Genomic DNA, 21,579 nt, shown 5'->3' on the forward strand with positions numbered 1-21,579 from the left:
CTTCAGTTGAGTACTTATCTGATTCACAGGGGAGTGAATGCCAGAGGCCACTGGCTTAGACAGTGCCGAAGCTAAAGCCAGGCTCTCCTAGCCCGAGAGCTTACAGTACAGGCTGGCAGCACATGACATGCACTGCTTGCTTCCTTCTGCACTCATGATCGACCAAGAGGAAAAGCCTTCCCTCAGAAACCAAGGTTCTCACAGCACGTGAACGAGGTGGCAGCGGGGAAGAGGCCTAGTCTTCCAAGATCTGGATCAGCGTCTATTTCGGACACTGAAATACAGGGGCCTCTCCCGAGACATCTGCAGCAGGTACAGCTTGGGTACATCTTTACTCCCAGTCTTAAAAGCTACTTCTGAATCCATTCAGGGTTAGTTCCTTTCACTGACTGCTGAAAGCATAGTATACAAAAAGTGCCCTCATTTTCAAATGATATAAAACTAGCCACAAGTAGTCCTACAGATGCTTCAGCTCTCAGCTTCTAGAAAACCGAGGACTCCCACCTGATAAGTTTTTGGCCAAGGTATGGTACGGTATTTTCTTCACACAAACCCTCCCACACCCATAGGCGCTTCCTCCTTCTGCCAAAACAAACTTTATTGCACCAAAAAGAAAAAAAAAAGAAAATTTCATTTATGTACAGTCAGATATAAAGACATCTCTTTGACTCCTGTGCATATATTTCCTCAACTTAAGAATAGGGCGTAAAAGTCAGGCTGCTGTGCCAGACATGCTCTGCCCCATGGCAGGGCCAAGGAGAAGATTGTCACTTGAAAGTGGGAACACTCACATGGATGACAGACAACACTGGACCCACAGACCAAAGGCATTCTTCTCGCCCTAGACTAGCTCCGGGAATGGAGAGGGATATTGGAAGCAGGGTCCCCTTTCAAGTCTCCACATCTGACCAAGCCTCCAGGAAGCCAAAAAAACAACTTCTAGTCCCCAAGTGAACTGTCCCTGTCCAGTTCTCTGCTTTCTGCCCTCCCAAGAGGTCCCTTTCTGTGCCCTATTTTCTCCTTGTTTCTCCAGGGGAGTCCCATGATCCACAAGACAGAGACCTTTATAGCAGCGGCAGGGAAGGCAACTCCCTCCCCTTCCTCAGGGCTGGGCACTGACCAGGAGGCCTGCATCACATGGATCACCAACCACCCACTGGGAGCTACAGACAGCAAACTGAAGTGTGAACTGTATCAAACTGGGAAGGATGGATTCCTCTGACCCTGAGCCACTGAAAACACATTTTTCTGACTCAACCAGCTGAAGGATCACTGTAGCTAAATTCAAAAAAGGGATCAGAGCCAGTGACAAAAAGGGTTAAGATAAAGGGAGGACTCTCCAGAGTCCCAGCCACAATCCCCTCACCACTGGCTGCCGAAGCTCACAAATCCCCAGGAAATGGGAGAATGGCAGAAGGGAAGCTAGGGACCACAGACAGTAACAGCTAAACAAAATAGGGACTAGCATCAGTCTCCCTGTGCTCCACCCCAGAAAAACACCCTCATTGACTAGGATTTAGGAAAATCTGTAAGAGACTATTTTATGTAGTGGCTCAAACCCCATACACGCTGCAGCTGCCTGTGCTGGGAACCTTTCAAATCAGTGATTGTGGGGACACAGTAGGCAGCTTCCCGAAGCCTGTGCAAGCTTCACAGAGACCTGGGCTCACTCCCAGTTGGGCTTACCTTCTACCTGTAACCTAAAATGCAGAGGAAATGGTGTGAGGGGAAAGGTGCTCAGGTGCTAGGTAAAGCTTACTGATCAGCAGCCCAGACTCCACCACTGTTCCTTGTCTTTGGTCTGTCTAGAACAGTGACTATATAAATTAGGAAAAACAAAGTTATGCTGGCCATGGGAAATAATAGGAAGGGGAAGAAAAGGGTGTTGGGAAGCCCTGCTTCAAGACTGAAGGCAGACAGATAACCAACCAGACTGCTTACATGCCACGGACAGCACCCCACCCAAACTCCCAGATATCCCTAGAAACCACTTGGGCATGCTCCCTCTTGGGTTCTCATTTTCAGTCTTCTCCTATCTCTAATTAGCTGGCCCTGCAGAGAGGTGTGTTGGTTGTTTAGCTTTGCCAGAGGCCATCACTTCAGGTACTCTTGCAGAAGCACCCTGGCCCTGATCCAGGATTGACTACAGCCCTAGGTGCTCCAGCACCAAGGAGGTCAGGTTGGGAACAGCCCCACTCCCACACCCTGGGACTGAGTTTGCTTGCTTCTTGGTATCTTGCGGGATGCCGACACTTTTGAAGGGAGATGCACAGTGCCTCTCCATCCCTGGGGTGAGGGGAGGGGCTCTGCTGGGGCTCTCAAGTTGGGGGAAGGGCAGGGGACCAGGGTCTAGACCCTCAGGCTCCCGTGCAGGTCTGTCTCTGTCCCAGATGAGCTGCTATCAGAGTCCATTTCAGCATTCTCATTATGGAGCCTTTCCAGCACTTTCTGACGAATCAGTCCCAGGCGCATCAAGAGGGACTGGTAGTCAAAGTGGCCCCGCTTCTCTCCAAAAGGGTCCTGTGGGTGAGAGGAAACAAGGGGATTAAAGATTCAAGTCTATGGTCAGGCTAGAGTACAGCTTTAAAATGCAAGCTCACCTGCTGGGCCACAGGGCCAGAGAAAGGCACAGTGCAGAGCACAGGTGGTCCAAATGGTTCCAAATAAAATAGTGTATAACTGCCCCAAACAGGCTTAGCTTGGGATCACACTAATGTTTACACTCTGAAAGGAAGGCACTATGCAAAAGAGGGTATGGAGAATTCTATGAAGATCATTAGGCGGGCCTGTTTTTCTTTTTAATGACTTTCTTTAATATGTGTTAGTGCACTGCCTAAAGTGTGTCTGTGTGTTACATGTGTACAGTGACCATGGAGGCCAGAAAACGGCGTCAGGAACCAGAGTCAGAGTCAGTTGTGAGCTGCTATGTCAGTGCTAGGAATCACACCCTGGTTGTCTGCACAGGCAGTCAGTGCTTTTAACTGCTGAGTCATCTTTCTGGCCCTGAGGGCCTGTGTTTTTAACTAAGCCCTGAAAACTCAAGAAAATTATCTCCCTCCTTCTTCTGTCTTCACCAAGGCTACTCTGCTTTTCTAAGGTCACAGATAGGTCTAAAAGTCAGGAGTGCTGATTTCCCGATAAGCACCTGTACTCTTTCCCCAGAGACCTGCCACGACATTTCTATCCAGGTTTCTGGGCAATGCTCCAGGGCCACCTAGCCTGGACCTCAGTCTGTGTCCTTCTAGATCAAAGATCACTATCGTTTTCTTTTGAGACAGGGTCTGGTCTGTTAGCGTATAGGCGATTCAGGTGGCCTGCCTTCAGGGTCCTAGCAACTGCTTATGTCATCACTGGCTACTGCCAGGTGTGCCGTGATAGGACTCCCACCACCTCAGCATTCTCTGTCCCAGCTCCCTCTCTCTGTTCTAGGGCCTCCATTTCTTGCTCCCTGGCCCCTCTCTCTGCCCACATGGCTACACCTTCTCCAGTCCCTCCCCCTCCCTTCCCCAATAAACTTTCTTATACCAGATCTGTTGTGTGTTGTGTTTCCTCAGGGGCACACCTTGGCATGGGCCTGCCATGATACACCTTATATTTTATAACAGAATCTATCTCACTGTATAGCTATGGCTGACTTGGAGCTCACTTTGTAAACTATACTGGCCTTAAATTCAGATGGGCCTGCTTCTGCTTCCCAAGTGCTAGAATTAAAAGTATGTGCCATCACACTCAGCCAAAGATGACTCAACATTTTATAGGATTTACTGTCTTCAAACTATCAAAAATAACTATAGCTGGAATGAAGTATACTTAAAAAACAAAAACAAAAAACTTCAGGAAACCAGAGGTTCTGAAAAAAAATATATGACTGAGTCTCAGGCCAGCCAGGGTTACATAGTAAAACCCTGTCATAAAAAAAAAAAAAAAAAAAAGAAAGAAAGAAAGAAGAAAGGAAAGAAAGAAAGAAGGAAGGAAGGAGGAGGGAGGAGGGAGGGAAGGAGAGAGGAAGGAAGGAAGGAAGAAAGAATGAAAGAAAGAAGGAAGGAAGGAAATGCACAGCGGCATATGCCTTTAATTCCAGCACTTGGGAGATGGGACACTAGAGGATCTCTATGAGTTCAAGGCCAGCCTGGTCTACAAAGTGAGTACAGGACAACCAGGGCTGTAGTACACAGAAGAACCCTGTCTTGAAAAAACAAAAATGGGAAAAAAAAAAAAAAAGCTAACAGTTGTGGCACATGCTGTTAATACAGGCAGATCTCTGATTTCAAGGCCAGCCTGGTCTACAGAGCTAGAAGTAGTTCCAGGATAGACAGGGCTACTTAGAAAAACCCTCTCTTGGGCTGGAGCGATGGCTGAGCGGTTAAAAACACTCGCTGTTCTTCCAAAGGTCCTGAGTTCAGTTCCCAGCAACCACATGGCGGCTCATAACCATCTACAGTAAGATCTGGTATGTAGGCAGAAAGTTGTATATATAATGAATCTTAAAAAAAAAAAAAAAAAGACAAACTCTCAAAAAACAAAACCACCAAACAAATGCTATGTAAGTATTTAATGGTAGCAAAATCACATGGCCAGAATTCAAATGGGATCTTTCTTTGCATGAGAGTAACATACAGATAAAAATATATGTACCTTACACTTCTCTCCTCTTGGCACTCCTCACAACCACCCCCCTTCCACTTTCTTCATTTGCAGCAGTAGAGATTCCATCCAAGTCCTGTGCATTCTATGCAAATGTACTACCAATGAACTACATTCTCAACCAACTTCTATTAGCACTCACATGTGAGTCTCAGGAGCAGGTGAGAGAGTGCCAGTCATGCTCACTGTGACAATGGCCTTTCCTTTTCATTCATTCAAGGCTTGTAGGTCTTAAAGCGAGTCTATAAAGAGAGTCTATCTTTATTCTGAAGCTATCAGTTCTTCAAATGCTCCCTCACCCTTGGCCCCCTTTCTCCCATTCTGTTCTCCCAAATACTGCTGCTCCCATCTTGTCCCTCGCTGAACACTATTCTCCTTCACAGCTAAATGTTGGTAACTGCTACCCAGTAGCAGTGATGAAACTTCCTCATGAAGAACAGACCTGGGCAGCTGTCCTCAAACGTACCCTGAAAAGTAGTTCAGGAACCGAGTTTATCCTTAGCCCGCCTTGTCCTTTGTCCTTAAGGCAGGTAAGTGGACAGAGAAGCCACCAGGAAAAAAACAGCTACTGTAAGTGTGTTGTATAAATAGAAACAGCCCAAGAAGAGTTGCGGAAGCTAGGAAAGCTTAGTCAACCGTCTAAGTCAATCTATTTTTCTTTCCTCTTAGGGTTATAAATTTTGAACCCAGGGTCTTCTTCATGCCAGACAATTCTACCACTTAGCTAAATCCTCAGTCCTTTCTTTATTTGGAGCAAAGTTCTCACTAAACTACCAAAATAGCTTCCCACACTGTATGCGCCTGCCATCTCTCTCTGGTAACGGGGATTGCAGGTATGTACTGCCACATCCACAAGGAACCAATGAACTGATGCTCCAAGACAGGGGACTGTCAGTTTTTCATCAAGCAGATGAGTTCATCTATGACTGGGTAAGACTCTCTGTTACAACAAGCCCTTCTTTTTTGTATTCAAACAGGGTTTCTCTGTGTAGCCCTAGCTATTCCAGAACTCAGTGATCCACCTGCCTCTCCTCCTGAGTGAAAATAAGCCCTTCTTAAGTTGGGTGTAGTGGTATATACCTTAATCCTAGCACTTGGGAGGCAGGGGAAAGTAGATATCCTGGCCTACTTTAGGGCTGTAGAGTGGCTAGGGCAACATGAGACTTTGTCTCAAAACAAATAAGGCCCTTCCTTAATTTGCATTTTAAAAATTCTGCATCAGGGTCTTATTATGTAGTCTAGGCTGGCCTCTAACTCACAGCAATTCCCTTGCCTAAGCCTCTCCAGTACCAGGATTACAGACATGCATCACGTCATTATCACTGCATGTATGAAGTATGTGTGCGTGCACCATGGTGTGCATATGGAGATTAGAGAACAAAGGACAATCTTGTAGACTCAGTTCTTTCTACCTATAAATGGGTTTCAGAGATTAAACTCAGGTCATCAGGCTTGTGCACAAACTGCCTTATCCACTCAGCCATCTTATTGGCCCCATCACAGCCTATTCTTTATGAAGCCAGAACAAATTTCCCCAGTATAAGCAGAGAATGAACTGGTTACCACCTTTAGAGCAGGAATCAACATGACACTACAACTAAGGCTACCCTAAGCCACCTTTCTCTATGAGCCTTGGGGTCAGGGGCAGAATCCCTATAGTGACTCTGTTTATCATTCTTGAGGTTCTTAGCAGGCTGGGTATATTTGAACGAGTTTAAAGGACTTCACTAGAAAGGAAGGGGTTATAAGGTACATTCCACAACAGATCATTCCAACTTGACTGAGTATGACAATGCCATGACTAGGAACCATCTCTTCATGTTTTTAAGCTAGTCTTCTCTCTGGCCTCAGCTCCTCAACGACACAGGATTTTTTAGTTGTGACAATCTATCACATACGGATGTGTAAGTGGGATTTTTCATGTTGTGTGTGGGGCTTATAGAATTAGCAACAAGAGACTATATTACCTGCATAGTCTGGCCTTGAAGATGCAGGCGATCTTTGCAGGCCACCTCATAGAAGTCATAATACTCCAGAAAGGACTTCTCCATTACTCCCCTGGAAATTGAACAGAGAAGTCACAAACATGAGGCATAAGCCCCCCTTTCACTTCCTAATCTTAATGCCAAATTAAAGGGTGAGTGTGCCCAGCTGGGTGGTGGCTCTCACATTTTATTCCCAGTGCCTAGGAGGCAGAGACAGGCTAATCTCTGAGGTCAAGGCCAGTCTGGTCTAGAGGATACAAAGAGAAACCCTTTCTCACAAAAAACAAAAATAAGAAAATGAAAAACAAACAAACAGAGGGAGCATTCCTAACTTGGATTTGGTTTCCCACACAGTCTTTTAAAGAACAGACAACAGAACTGGGCGCAGTGACTCGTGCCTTTAGTTCCAGCACTTGAGGTAGAGGCAGGCGGATATTTGGTTTCCAGGCCAGCCTGGTCTACAAAGTCCAAAAAGCCAGAGCTCTATTACACAAAGAAATCCTGTCTCCAAAGACCAAAAACAAACAAACAAAAAAACAGGCAAAAGAACAGATGATGGTCACAGCTGACTTCCTTTATAATTCAGGAATCATGAAACCAGGGTGCTTGAAACACCGCTTAAATCCCAACCTCATTTTGTGCCATGTTCACTGTCCACTGTCTGGAGAGACACGCAGCCATCTAAGTGCCTGCTGTGCAAGCATGGAGACTAAGCTCGAACCCCAGCACTCACACTGAAGGTGTGTGGTGGCCCACCTGCATCCTAAGCACTGGGCTGCAGAGATGGGAGAATGTCTGGAACTTGCTGGCCAGCCAGTCTAGCCAGTGGAGAAGTCTGGGTTCTGTGAAAACTCCCGTCTCAAATACTGGGATAGTGTATGACTCAGCGGTAAAGGCACTTGCTACACAAGCCTGGTGACCTGAGTTCAATCTCTAGAACCCATGTCAAAATGGAAACTGAAGACCAACTCCACAAAGCTGTCCTCTGACCTCCACACATGCATTACCATACCTCTCTCAAATACTTTAGAAGAGAAGGTGCAGTGTGATAGAGGAAAAGACACCTGACACCAACCTTTGGCCTTCCCACAGCATGCACAAATATGTACACACATTAAAAGAAAGTAGAAATTAAAAAATAAAAAAATCCTGGGCAGGAGAGATGTCTACTCTCACGGACGATCAGAGTTTGGTTCCCAGCAACCATGTTAGATGATTCACACTGACTGTTAACTCTAGCTACAGGGTATCTGACATCCTCTTTTAGCTTCCCTGGACACTGCATCCCCATGCACATATCCACACATAGACATTAATGTAATGAAAATTAAGAGCACCATTTCTAGTTCCAGGGGATCTGACTTCTTACATCTAAAAGCACTGTGCTCACTCGCACACCCATTCCTAGGGGGTTTGATCTCTGACTTTGTTCATCTACTTTTAGCACTCAGAAATAAAATTGAAATGGGTTTTTATGGAGTTCACTCTCATTTGGCCCTTCACACCTTCATCAAATTAGGGACTCCCTGAATATAGACATTGTCTTCAGAGTGCTTTAAGAGTACTTCATACTCTTAAAGAACTGAGAGGCACAACAGGGTGGCACACACCTTTAATCCAAGAACTTGGGAGGTAGAGGCAGATGGATCTCTGTGAGTTTGGGCCCAGCTTGATCTAAATAATGAGTTCCAGGACAGCCAGAACTATACAGTGAGACCCTGTCTTGAAAAAAACAAACAAATGTGCACAGAAATACCCAGCTCCCGGTAAGCTTCTCACTTAGCTAATTTATGCTCTGATGCAATTTTTTAAAGCTGGGCATAGTGGCACACACCACTTAGGAAGCAGAGGCAGGTGGATCTCTGAGTTTGAGGACAGCCCAGTCTACAAAGTGAGGTCCAGGACAGCCAGAGCTACATAGTCGACCCTGTTTCAGAAAACACAACAATAAAGCCCCATCTGCCTCCCCACCTTCACCCCAAATCCAAACAAACAAACAAAAAACCTGAGAAATTCTGAACAACCTCTTGGGTAACCACAGCCACTTACTCACTACAGGCCGAGCCAGGCACTGGCAATGCACATCTTTAATCCCAGGACTCAGAAAGGCAGGGGCAGGAGTTTGAGGACAGCCAAGGCTACACAGAGAAACCCTGTCTGGAAAAACCAGAAAATAAAAAAAGCATGAACGAAGAGAAATGAACTAGTATGAACCGAGAACCAGACTGGGCACAATGGTGTTATGTCTGTAATTCTAGAACTAAAGAGGCTGAGACACGTGGATCGGGAACTCCAAGTCGGCCTAGGTTGAAAATTAAAACCCTATGTCAGATAGTCTGGTAGGCTGAGTGCTTGCTAAATAAGCACCAGGATCTGAGCTCACAATCCCAGCACCCGTGTGAAAGCTGGGTGTGGCATACATCTATAAACCCTAGCACTCCCAGGGAACAGACAGGTGGATCCAGGGGTCTTCCTGGCCAGGCAATGTAGCAGAAACTGACAACTCCACCTTCAGTAAATTTCCCTTTCTCAAAAAATAGAGAATGATATAGGAAGACTCAATGCTGACCTCTGGCCTCCCCATGTCCAGCCACAGGTCAATGTGCCTGTACAGAAGTACAAAAACGCACAAACCAAGGAAGAACATAATTTTCTTTTTTTTTTTTCCTTTGGTTTTTCTAGATAGGGTTTCTCTGTATATCCTTGGCTGTCCTAGAATTCACTCTATAGGCCAGGCTGGCCTTGAACTCACAGAAATCTACGTGCCTCTGCCTAAGGATTAAAAGCATGCACTACCACTGCCCAGCTAAAGAGCAGATAATTAAAAAATTTTTTTGGGCTCAGTAGTAAAGTACTTGTCCAGCAAACCTTGAGATTGTAGGTCTGAGCTGGAACAGTGGAAGACGCCTGCAATCCTAGCGCTCAGGAGACAGAAGCAAGTGGATCTCTGTGAATTCCAGGCCAGCCAGGTCTACAGAGTGAGTTTCAGGACAGCCAGAGCTACATACATAGTGAGACCTTGTTTGTTTCAACAAAATAAACAAAACAAACAAGCAAACAAAGAATACAAAAATCTTTTTCCTTCTTTTCTACCTCTCTTGACAATGGGCTCTGGTGCAAAGGTCCTCACAGATGCAAACCGAGTCTCCAAAATAGATGAACACTTAGTGGGTCCTCTGGACACATACCGTAGGGGTTCAGGGCAGGGACACTTTCCCTCCATCATGTCACAGACTGCAACTCTGATGGTCTCATGCCGGATACATTCATTATAGTTTTTGCTGTCTCCCGGATGTCTTTCCTGTAATTTGATAGATGCCATAGTACCCATTTAGTCAAAGAGAAAAGCCAGTGCAAAGGTACCTCAGGGTTAGTACAGAGTACATGACCCAAACACACACAGTGAAAAAATACCTTCCCATGGTAGAACCAAGACAAACAAAGCAAGTAAGGCTTGGACCCCTGACCTCTCTATATAATCAGCACACTAGACCCATTAGATTACCCTGCATCTCAATAAAAGGCCTATTACATAAGGACTGAGTGGAGAACAGTGTTGGAGCTTCCTGGTTAATTCCTTTTCATGTCTGTAGCATTCCACACTCACTGAAGTTAATGTAAATCTTTTTTTTTTTCCTTTCTTGTTCTGTTTTGGTTTTTCAAGACAGGGTTCTCTGTGTTGCCCTGACTGTCCTGCACTCCTTTGTGGACCAAGCTGGCCTTGAACTCACAGAGATCCGATTGCCTCTACCTCTTTGACTGCAGGGATTACAGGCTTGTGTCACCACACCTTTAACTTTCTAAACAACAACAACAAAAAGTCAAAAGTTGGGAGCTATACAGATGCAAGTAAGTTATAAAGCACTTGGCCCTAGGGTTTTATCCCAAATACATACACACATACACACATACATACACACACATACACACACACACGAGGAAAAAGTAAAAGCTCTATGACCTCACTTGAAAATTGGGATATTTACCATCTCCCTTAAACATTTAGCACAAACATGAAGCATATACACAGGAATAGCACCGCTTGGCAGCATTACCCTTTGCAAATGTATATTTCCTATGCCCTTTCTGTGGCAGTGCCAACTATAATATTCTTGTCTGAGCTAATGACTAGCTCCTTAAACTACACAAATCATTACGTACACTTCCTATCTCCAAAATAATAGATAGCTAGAGAAAGATTGGTGACACAGGCCTGTGATCCCCACTATTGGTAGAGACTGAAGGAAGGGATCAAAAGTTCAAGCTCTAGGAGGCTGGAGAGATAACTCAGTAGTTACGAGACTTGCCGCTCTTCCAGAAGACCCATGTTTGGATCTTGGCACCCATACTCAGCAGCTCACAACTCGCTGCAACTTCAGCTCCAGGGGATCTGATGCCCGCTTCTGGCTTCCATGCCATGTGCACGTGTGTACACCACACAACATACACTCAAGCTCAAGTAACAAAAACAAATCTTATGGGGAAAAAAGTTCAAAGTTTGCTTGGAATATAGAGTATTCAAGACCAACCTGTACAACACCTGAGAACCTGTCTCAAGATGAAATATTCAAAAAAGGGTTAGAGACAGAGCTCACGGTGAAGGTTCCTAATCTCAACCCTTGGTATGATAAGGGGGCGGGGGAGAAGACCCAGTTAACAGGGCACTAGCCACTATGGAGCACCTTATGGCTATGCTGTAGAAAGCAGCCCAATGGAGTGGAGCTGCAGAGATGCTCGTCAGTTAAGAGCACCTGCTGCTCTACTAGAGGACCAGGTTTGATTCCCAGCACCCACAAGGTGATTAATGTTTGTAACTCCAGTCCCAGGGGAGCTGATGCCCTCTTCTGATTCTATGGACACCAGGCACTCATATGGTACACCGACATACACACAGAAAAAAACTGGTGCGCATATATATATAACATTACAAAACAAAACAACAACAACAAGAAAAACACACACACAAGCTGGACACAGTAGTGTACACTTGTAACCCCAGCACTCAGGGAGGCAGAGGTAGGTGGACCTTTGTGAGTTCCAGCCTGGTCTACAAAGTGAATCCAGAACAGCCAAGGATACACAGAGAAACCTTGTCTCAAAAAAAAAAAAAAAAAAAAAAGAAAAGAAGAAAAGGAAAGAAAGAAAGAAAATAAAAAAATTCCCAAAGCAGACTCAGAACTGATCTCCAAATGACAACATTTATTTCTACTAAATAGGTTAACACAAGCCAAATACTTAACAGCCCCTACTGTAACATCTGTTTGTTTTCTCCCCCGACCCCCCCCCCTTTTTTTTCAGGGTCTCACTATGTAGTCTCAGCTGGCCTGGCAATCACTACATAGGCTTTGCTAGCCTTAACCTCAGGGATCTACCTGCTTCTGGCTCCCCAGTCCTGGCACGTCACTGGGCCCACTATTACTATAATTCTTGAAAATAAAGAACATATGTCAGTTCCCCTTATTTCTATAGTGGTATCATGTGGGGGCTATCCTAGGTGGAAAAAGAAAAAGGACTCTCAATAGCCCCTACTATTGCAGACCTTAGCACATGGCCCAAAGACCTTACCTGTTCAAAGCCTGGCTCGTTGTGGTAGGGATTCTCAGTCATCAGTGACTGGATGGAGATAAGCACAGAAGAGATGCTCTGGGCTGGGCTCCAGGCAGGGCCAGTCCATGTACTGCAAACACAGCAGAGGGACAGAAAGAAGGTGATGCAGAGAACGGCCAGGAAACCCTGACAACAGCAGCAGCATCACTTTATGACTCACTCTAAGTTGCTCTTTCACTATTGATACTTGGGAAATTCCCAGCCTCTGTCTTACCCTCATTCACCAGAACAGTCAAGTGCTAAATCCTCATATCAACTGAGACAAGAAAACAGAGCAAACAAGACAACTTTGAAAAGATTTTCTTTAATCTAGAAAAGAAAAAGTAGCCAAGGAAGACTACCCTACTAAAACAAGGACTCAAATTAGAGAAAATAACTCTACAGGTTGTAGAGTTATTTATAAATGTTAACCTGTGACTTATTTATTGGTGGTGACAGAGTTGGTGAAGGGAGGGCAGCTAATCAAAGGCACCAAGGTGACTAAAGCTTTGTGTCTGAAGATACGTGTAAAAATTCATGGACTGAACTCTGTAACGAGACAAGCAGGGTCAAATTCTCTGAAGACACACAACTCTGCTGACACAGAGAGATGGTGTATGTTCAGAGTGTGGAGAGCCTAACAATATCTGAAGGGAACAACTTGAAGACCAGGGACAATACCCCCACATCCTTAAAAAAATAACTGGCTATTCTTAAACTTAAAAGTAAACCTCCTGCCTCTGACCCCTGCATGCCAGGGATTATAGGCATGTACTACACTACTCCTGGCTAAATCACATCAGGCACTAAAGAGAATGAGGCACTTAAAAGTCAATGCCCCCTCCTTTTTTTTTCCTTGAGGTAGGGTCTCATAATGTAGCCCTAGCTGTCTTAGAACTGCTTCACAGTGCACAGCAGGTATTTATTTTAGCTCAGTTACTTAACAAGATGGCAGAGAGATGAAAGCAGAACACAACCTGAGCCATTATTAGCTTAAGTTAACTGATGCTGCCCTTTGCCGTCCACACTTGAGGAGGGCCCAAGTCAGGGGTGTGGAACAGAACTTCAGAGGCTGCCCTTTCCCAGCGCTGTTCCCCACTTTACATGTGTGGGAACCCAAGTCAACAGGCCAGTTCTCATCCATTTATGTCAACAGATGGCAGCCCAATGGTTCTTACTAGGTATGAAGAGAAGGAATTAGGCCAAAGAAACTGATGTAACCAACCCTTTCTACTCCATGATTCTTAGCTGTAAAACTTCTATTTCCCAGTGGGTCTTTCTTTTCCATGCACCAAACTTCTGCCACTTTCACTCAACCACCATTCTTTGCCCGTTCTCTGTATGAGCTGGAAAGTGTCCAAAATGGCTTCATATTAGTTTACCGAGGAGACCCTATTACACACACACTTTCAAGAACAAATTTCATACGAAACCCATGACTCAATTTCCATACTACCAAGGGACACACATACATCCAATTCCACCAGTGCAGCCACTTACGTAGCCTAAAAAATGAAGGACTTATTTTATCATAATCCTAACAGAATGTTATCATATCCCTAGATTTGAGAGTTGGGGGGGGGGGGGAGAACCACATTTCTAGAAACAACAAACCTAGAAATGTGCTGGATGGAAGAAAGGAGCAGGAGAAACTTTTTCAGCATTCAACTCGTACTTATATTCTATACCTCAAGGGAATCTGGACTGCAAAAAACCCAAAATATGCTGTAAGACATTATTCATCCTGAATTTTACTTGCAAAAGGCAACAAATGTTGAATGAGTAAGAACTCCACAGAGCAACATCCTGGCAGTGCCAGGGAGTGTGCCTGATGCCTGTTTCTTCTCTGATATGATTTCCAAGCTCTGACTTTTTATTCAATTGTTAAATTATTTTAATTATAACCACCACCTCCAAAGGCACCCATTAAGACCCAAAGGTACCAAATCAATACCTACTACATGAATACAACAGACCTGGAACATCTCTGGAGCCTCTGGGTGAAAAATAAGACCCTAATGTCCTGAGGGAGTAGTTCTCACAGGGGTATACGGCATAATCAACTGCATGGCCATGCCCCAGAGTTTGACACACTTCAAGGATGGGGTGTCCAAATCTGTAGCTGCTGTTGCCACAGCTCAAGAACCACACTTAGTAAATCACTTCATTAAGATGTGCAATAATTTGACTTTACTCCTTTCCATCTAGAATGACTGCAGGCATGTACTATCTTGCGAACTGAGTATCACTTCTATGCTGTTGGTTCAGATGAGGAACCCCAGTTGATGAAGCTGCCCTAGAGTGATTATTTGCTAACACCAACTTGGCCGCTTACGAGTCTCCTCTTACCCTAGAATACTCAAGCAGACTTTCCCATTGCGGTAGAAGTTCGGGTTAAACCGCACTGTGTTATTGCCCGTTGTCATCAGTTTGACCCGAGGTGGGTGGATGGGATAGTCAGGTGGACACCGAAAGACGAACAGGAAGAAACCCCCTTCATAAGGAGTGTCAAATGGGCCTGTGATCAATGCATGAATCTGCAAAATAAAACTCCATCTCAAAATTGTGAGCTGATGCCCCACCACAACCCTCCTGGCTTCCACCTGCTCCCCCACTCGAAGCAGTGACCCAACAGCATGCATTGCCTGGCATTCATAGTCTACCCCCACCATACAGAAAGAACGGCCTGGACTCACGCACGTCAACAGGTCTTCAATTTAAGGAAACCCCGTTACAGTGAAGGAGCATAATACTCCACACTTGGAGGTTATGTTCAAAGGTTAAAGCCCAAGCTGAAAAATGAATCTAATCAATATTACCTTAAAACAAGTTTTGTTTTTTCCTACCAGATCTCTCTGATCAGTGTTATGGACAACAAATGGAACTTAAATATATAAAATATACATTATGAAGAATTGGTAAATTTCTGTGTTTAAGAAATGAATACATATTTTCACAGAGATGCTTGGATTTGCCAAGGTTAACCATGCTTATGATGCAACTCCATTCTACATTTGTACGATAGGAAGGGGAAGTAAGATGAATGGAAGAAGACTGGAGGCTACAGCACCCGTGACAATAACAATGAAGAACAGATAACTACAATACATGCGTAGGCTATCTGCTTGTTTCCTCCAGAGGATCAAAACTACTGTGTCAAAGAAACAACAACAACAACAAAAAATGTGAAAACTCAGGGTCCACTAACAGCCAATAGGCCATCCCCCAAAGTTTACCCAACACTGTTGCAAAACAAATAAATAAATCAGCATTCCTTAAAACATAAGTTCTCTTCCTACACAAGCCATAATCACTGAACACAATTTCCCTTAGAGAAGGAAAGCAAACCTGAGCTGACTCAATTCTGTGTATTTTTCAACGGTTCCTAGACTTAAGTATGCTAAGAACTTAAACAGCAAGAGAAAAAAAGCCCTTGCACTCCATGCCTCAATCCATAATCCTACCTTGCCCCGGCAACAAAGTCAGTTATAGTCTAGAATGCAAACCTGGAAATAGTCAAGTCAATGGGCTTCTATTCTACAGCCTCAGAGATTAGCATCTACCCTAGCATTTGACTGCAGACAGCATGCCACAAAAAGATTTCCAACCACAGGAAAAAAAAAAGGGGGGGTAATTTAAAATGAAGTCTATTGAACTGGGCATGGAGACCCACATCTGTAATCCCAGAACTCAGGGAGGCAAAGGCAGGCGGACTGCTGTGAGTTCAAGGCCAGCCTGGACTACAAACCAAACCCAGGACAGCCAAGGCTACACAGAAAAACCCATCTTGGGGAAAAAAAAAAAAAAAAAAAAACAGAAAAAAAACCAAAGCCTATTTGAAATTTTAAAAAAGTGTGTAACAATACAAAAGCTGAGTTTTTACTTTAGGAAATCTAAACTCAATAATTATTGCCTAAAACACTGGATTTAGGAAATCTGATTTCTTCCCAACATCAGCTTATGTCCAAATTAGAAGAAAGAACATTCAGTGACAGAAAAGCCTAGGTATACATGCCAGAGGACTACAACCATAACGCAGAACCTTTTGTGTTGAGGACAGAGAGGACAGATCTCTGGGGAAGATACCCCAAGTCAGTAAGAACAGCCTTCACCACAAACACATTAGCCAAGATGGCCTACTCAACAGTCTTCCCTGTACCTGACCAGAGTAAAAATCAAGATGCTAAGATGGAACCAGAACTGGGGAGTACAATAGATAGGTGGCCATACTTACCACCTCGACTGGAGTATTTGAGAGGGAAGAACGGCCTGTTAATAGCTAAGCTGGAACAAGAGGTACATCTTGTCAATCTGAGCATTTTCCAAGACCAACACCACCTGTCTGTACCTAACAACAGACCTAGTTGAGACTCCACTCTACCTCTCACTGTATAACCCTGGGCAAACCACTTAATTTCTTGAAGTTTTCCCCTTAATTCCCTGCCTCCTCCCCCATCAAGTTACCTACCTTAGTCATGTCAACAGTATCAGGTACAACGAACATTCCTGGTGGAGGCTCCTTATAAATGGACATGATATCCCTGTATAACACCAAGAGGAGGTAGGAGGAGTGAGGAAGGAAAAGAGAAACCCTTGAGCAGGACAACTATTATCACCTCAGTGAGCCCATGGTTTGAGAAAGTGGTGCTTGGTACCGAAAATGTTTGCATTGTGAGAAATCTCAGCTGAATACTTGTCAGGCAATTATCAAAGGGGCATTGTTGGGGCGGGGAGGGGAGGTTACTGAGAGGAAAAATAAGCCAATATCCCAATGGTATCAGATGTCACCCTGGAAAAGCCACATCCCATTTCCTCTCATAGAAACTCATTTACTTCCCACCTCCCAGACTCCCAGGTACTACAACTGAGCACAGAGTTTTAAGCCACTGGGAGGGCATTAAGTGTACTCCAAAACTTGTTCCTTAAACCATAGGGTAGACCTTTGCTGGTAAGGAGACTGCATAAAGCCAGCAGGAGCAAGTTTGCCCTGGCCTGTGTGTTCAGGACATGAACAGGATAGAGTTCATTTTGGGGAAGGGGAACCCTCTGAAATCTCCAGAAGCTCTTAACTGGAAGATGACATTTAGTAAGTAAGGATGGAGAAAATATATAGGTCATTATCTAATCAACTAGAAGGGATCAGCTGAGAACCGGCTCAAGAAAACGTTAATTATGAGCTCAAGAAAACGGCTCCAAACGTTAATCTGGAGACATGGTAGGGCAGAAGAAGAATGTACAGGGCAAATTCAAAGGAGTCATCAAGACTGGGAGAATCAAACAGCTAAGGAGGTAGAGAGTTATAGTTTGAGTTTAAGTTAGAAGTGGCAATCTTTGTGAAGCCGTTGTTATGTACCATATACTTTACACACGTGGTGCAGTTTACCTTTTATTAGAAACTTATGTAGATACTTGAAGGGACTTGGGCTGTTTGGGATAATACCCACATAATACCTACCTATGTAAGGGACATGAAGAGAGTAAGTCTGTCACCAGGAATCAACAGTGCTATTCTTTCCTACGCAATAGGTACTATACTAAGTAAGCACTTTTGCAAAACTTATTTATCTAAGTTTTGATATGATCTAAGATCAGTCACCCAAGAAACAAGCACAGAAAGGCCTTAGGCCTTTTGTGCCTTATATCTGAACAGTGTACATCTGCTTCACAAAAGGAAACCAGACAATCTAGGGAGTAAATACCGTGGAAAAGTTCTTGAATCGGATACTACAGTCCGGAGTGATACTGGGAGAGGAGAGGACCACTGAGTTTCTGGAACAGGTGTGAGAGTGGGAGGGACAGCTTTAGGGAGACCGGAAAGGGGGTTCAAGAGATAATCTGGAAAGTCAGGGAGGCTATCTAAACGTGGGGACAGGACCATATGGTGGGGATATGAAGAAAGAAAAGGTAAAAGGAAGCCTGGATCGAGTCTGCAACTGAGCAATGCAGGGAGAGTTGTGTTCCAAGCGGGGGATCCAGAAGAGATGAGGGGGGAACCGATGGGTGGGGCCTGAGGGCAGCCTCTAGGTAGGCTGGTGGGGTATGTTAGAGGGGAGGCACGAAGGGCGGGGCAGAGTGTTACTGAAGAGCAAAAGGGTCGGGTTTCGGGTAGGGAAAGGGCGTCTGGAATAGAGCCGAGGGGCTCACTGGAGGTCGCTAAGGGGCGGGGTAGGCCAGAGGGCAAACGTGCACCGGTTTGGGCTTGCGGGGCCGGGCGCTGGGGAAAGTGAAAGAGGGAAGAAGAGGGAGACAGACACTAAGACCCGTCAGCACGAGCGGACAGGGCTTGGGTCTGGAAGACGTAAGGCGGGAGTGAGGCCCGATGGGGAAGGGTGGGGGGCGGGGAAGGTCGAGCCCTGGAGCTCCGGGCTGAGGGAGGAAAAACGCCGGCTCACCGCTTGATCCGAAGTAGACACTGAGGCGCGGTTCGCTCGCCGTCCCAGTCCGAGCTGAGCGTGGGGTCCCAATGGCTAAGCAGCGCGGCACCGTGGGCAGCGGCCGAGGGCGGGAGACCCGGTAGCGGAGCCAGGCCGCTCCCCGGGCCCCCGGCCCCGCCCGCCGCCGCCGCCGCCCACACATCCGGCAGGAAAGGCGGCCCGAACCCGCCGCCGCTCCCGCTAACGCCAACTACACCGGCAACACCGCTCGCCCCTGGGCCTGCTGCCCCGGCGCCCGCCGTCGCCGTCGCCGCCTCCTCAGTCGGACTCTCCGCCATCGCTGCTTCGCTTCCGGGACTGCTCAGCAGCACGTCCGCCGACCAGAGCGGCCGCTGCTCCCGCACCACCGAGAGCCGGGCCAGAGTGTCCCCACCCTCCGCTTCCCCAGCCCGGGCGGCGCTGGCTCCGCCCACCTCCGCCCGGACCAGCGAGAGGCGTGCTGCCAGAGCGTCCACCCACGGTCCTCCAGGGCGGGGGCGGGGGCTAGCGGACCCGCCGGCGCTCCGAGCCCGCGCAGGTCGCCGGCCTCGCCGGAGGCGCTGGCAGTCCCCCTCCGTGGAAGCCTTCGTGTTCTAGTGTTGATCTGGGAGCAGGAAGTTCAGAGACGAGGAGGGAGCCACGGCTTCTGCTTTAAAGGGAGGGACCATCCGATGCTCAATCCTGGGGCAGGACTGAGGTCCAGCTGCCCCGTGGCATGCTCGAAGGGAGGGCTTGACTGATTTAGACCCCTGCACGTCCCCAAGGCTCTGTGATACCTCACGCCTCATCGTCTTCTCTTCCACCAAGGACTACTATTGCCCCCTGCCTGCGGCTGGACCTAGAGGGAGAGCGGAATCAGAACTTTCGAGTGAAACACCGTTTCATTTCCTTCCGCTTCATTTCATTTCATTGAAATATTTCATTTCGATATTTATTTATGAAGGGCCTACTAAAGGCCAGGAGTTGTTGCTAGGCATTGCCCTGGAGATAATGACACAGAGTAGACAGCTTGGTAGAGGGAGTCAGGTTTGATTCCAGGCTTTTTTCTTCTTGCTAATCCTGGAATTCAGGGCTTGAAATTCGGGATTTCTTAGAACTATATTGAGATTGGTGAACTCTATGACTAAGTGAGAAAGGCCTTAAACCTTGTTCTCCTGACACGAATATAATAGAGTGTATGCGCTTGTAATATTTATTGCCTGGAAAACCAGCGCTACCACATGATTGAGAATTTAGACAACCCTTTCAGCTGGACTTTGGCAACATCCATAACAAACATACTGATACTTCTACAGCAAAGTGTATGATTTTTATTTTATTTTATTTTATTTTGAGACAAGGTCTCCATATGTAGCCTCCTCGGTAGGTGCTAAGGTTACCTGCAAAAACCATCACATCCAACGAAACACTCAAATTGACTCCCGGCACATTTATGAATACTCACTCTAGAACAAATAGCCAGAGCCTCATTTTGGATTACGTTTCCCCGATCCTTTTTTTGTTTTGTTTTGTTTTGTTTTTGTACCCCTAAAGGAGCCTGGCTTCTGTGATAGAACAAGCCTCTAATCCCAGCACTTAGGGAGGACTCAGGAAGGTCATGAGTGCTGGGATAGTTGGGGACCACAAACTGAGTTCAAGGCCAATCTGGGCTACAGAGTCACAGCTGTCTCCAAAAACAAATCAACAAATGAAAAGCCTGGGTTTTGGATGTTTGTGCGTTTTCCCAAATGGTCTGGGCATCTGGAAATAGCTAATGCTTTAATTATGTTTTGAAGCTGCCTTTAATGGAGTGCTGAAGGCCACACACTTTTTAATCTGCCTTATCTTATTCATTCCTTTCACCGGTTCTGTGACCTAAGGGCTGTGATTAGCCTTTTCAAACGGTAGGAAAGACAACAGGCAAACAGGTCGGTCACGGTCAGGCAACGGAGAGCAGGTGGCAGCACCGGCGTCCAGACGGGTTTAAGCCACTTTGTGCCACTGTCACTCTCCCACACTCACTGCACTCTACCTTGTCATTTTACTAATTATGGTCTTTCGGGATGAGTTGCCTTGCCCTCTGCACCCTAAAACCAAACACACATACACAGACACACCCCTGGGGCTTCTGTGTCGTTCTGAATCCAGCATAGGGCTTGCTATAGTTTTTCTTAGGAACCTTACTTGAAACTAATCAGCATAATATTTTAGAGAGGCTCCACGTTTTGTTAATCTGTCTTTGTTTGGGTTTGGGTTTTTTTTCTTTTAATGAGATAACATTTTATCAAAAGATTATTTTGCCAGGCAGTGGTGGCACATGCCTTTAGTCCCAGCACTCAGGAAGCAAAGGCAGGCAAATCTCTTAAGTTTGAAGCTAGCCTGGTCTATACATTGAGTGCCAAGATAGCCGGGGCTACACAGAGAAACAACAACAAAAACAAAAGACTGTTATTTTTTTAATAAGCTTTTTATTCATGTAAATGGGCTTCCTTACCCTAAGATGGGAGGTTCGAGAGGTCCAAAAAAAAGATTATTTTTTATTATTTTATTTTACATGTATGAGTATTTCGCCTGAATGTGTGTGCCTGGTGCTAGGAGGTCAGAAGAGGCCTTTTCTTTTTTCTTTTCTTTTTTTTTTTTTTTTTTTGGATTTGTGGATGATTGTGAGCCCCAATGTATGTGTGTATATGTGTGCTGGGAACCAACAGAAGCCCAAATCCTGCCTTTGAAACGGGGGGAATTCTTCAGCGTATTCTCACTTCTATACCACTGTTCTCCCTCCCTCTAGCTACATAGCAAGATTGGCCTGGAACTCCCCCTGATCTTCAGCCCCGACTGCTAGGATTATAAACATGCACCATCGCACCTGGCTAAAACAGTTTTCAAAGTGAAGGTCTGGAAATGATGGGGCAATAACCAGATTGTCTTAGATTCAGAAGGAAGAGATTAGGGTTTTTTTTTGTTTGTTTTTT

The 21,579-nt window shown here is 45.6% G+C and overlaps 1 protein-coding gene across 1 annotated transcript; it reads right to left on the reverse strand.

Moving 5' to 3' along the window:
- Positions 1–580: 580 nt before the first annotated feature.
- Positions 581–19,027, reverse strand: Ube2z (ubiquitin conjugating enzyme E2 Z). The gene is made up of 7 exons (XM_055619550.1): positions 18,608–19,027; positions 16,684–16,756; positions 14,565–14,752; positions 12,195–12,306; positions 9,818–9,930; positions 6,612–6,702; positions 581–2,520 (listed from the first exon to the last, which is right to left on the reverse strand). Exons 1-7 carry the CDS (start codon positions 18,925–18,927, stop codon positions 2,350–2,352), a joined length of 1,068 nt encoding a protein of 355 aa, XP_055475525.1. The 5' UTR covers positions 18,928–19,027; the 3' UTR covers positions 581–2,349.
- Between the last annotated feature and the right edge of the window lie 2,552 nt (positions 19,028–21,579).

Source organism: Psammomys obesus, unplaced genomic scaffold (genome assembly GCF_907164565.1).
Source record: "Psammomys obesus unplaced genomic scaffold, mPsaObe1.curated_primary_1811, whole genome shotgun sequence".
NCBI classification, from domain to species: Eukaryota; Metazoa; Chordata; class Mammalia; order Rodentia; family Muridae; genus Psammomys; species Psammomys obesus.

Bases quoted from the DNA above. Each gene is read 5' to 3' on its own strand.
- Ube2z (XM_055619550.1), bottom strand. From the start codon at position 18,927: ATGGCGGAGAGTCCGACTGAGGAGGCGGCGACGGCGACGGCGGGCGCC. The intron at 16,757-18,607 runs GTGAGCCGGCGT...GGTGTTATACAG, and splicing joins TGTCTACTTCGGATCAAGCG to GGATATCATGTCCATTTATA. The intron at 2,521-6,611 runs GTAATATAGTCT...TCTCACCCACAG, and splicing joins TTCAAGGCCAGACTATGCAG to GACCCTTTTGGAGAGAAGCG.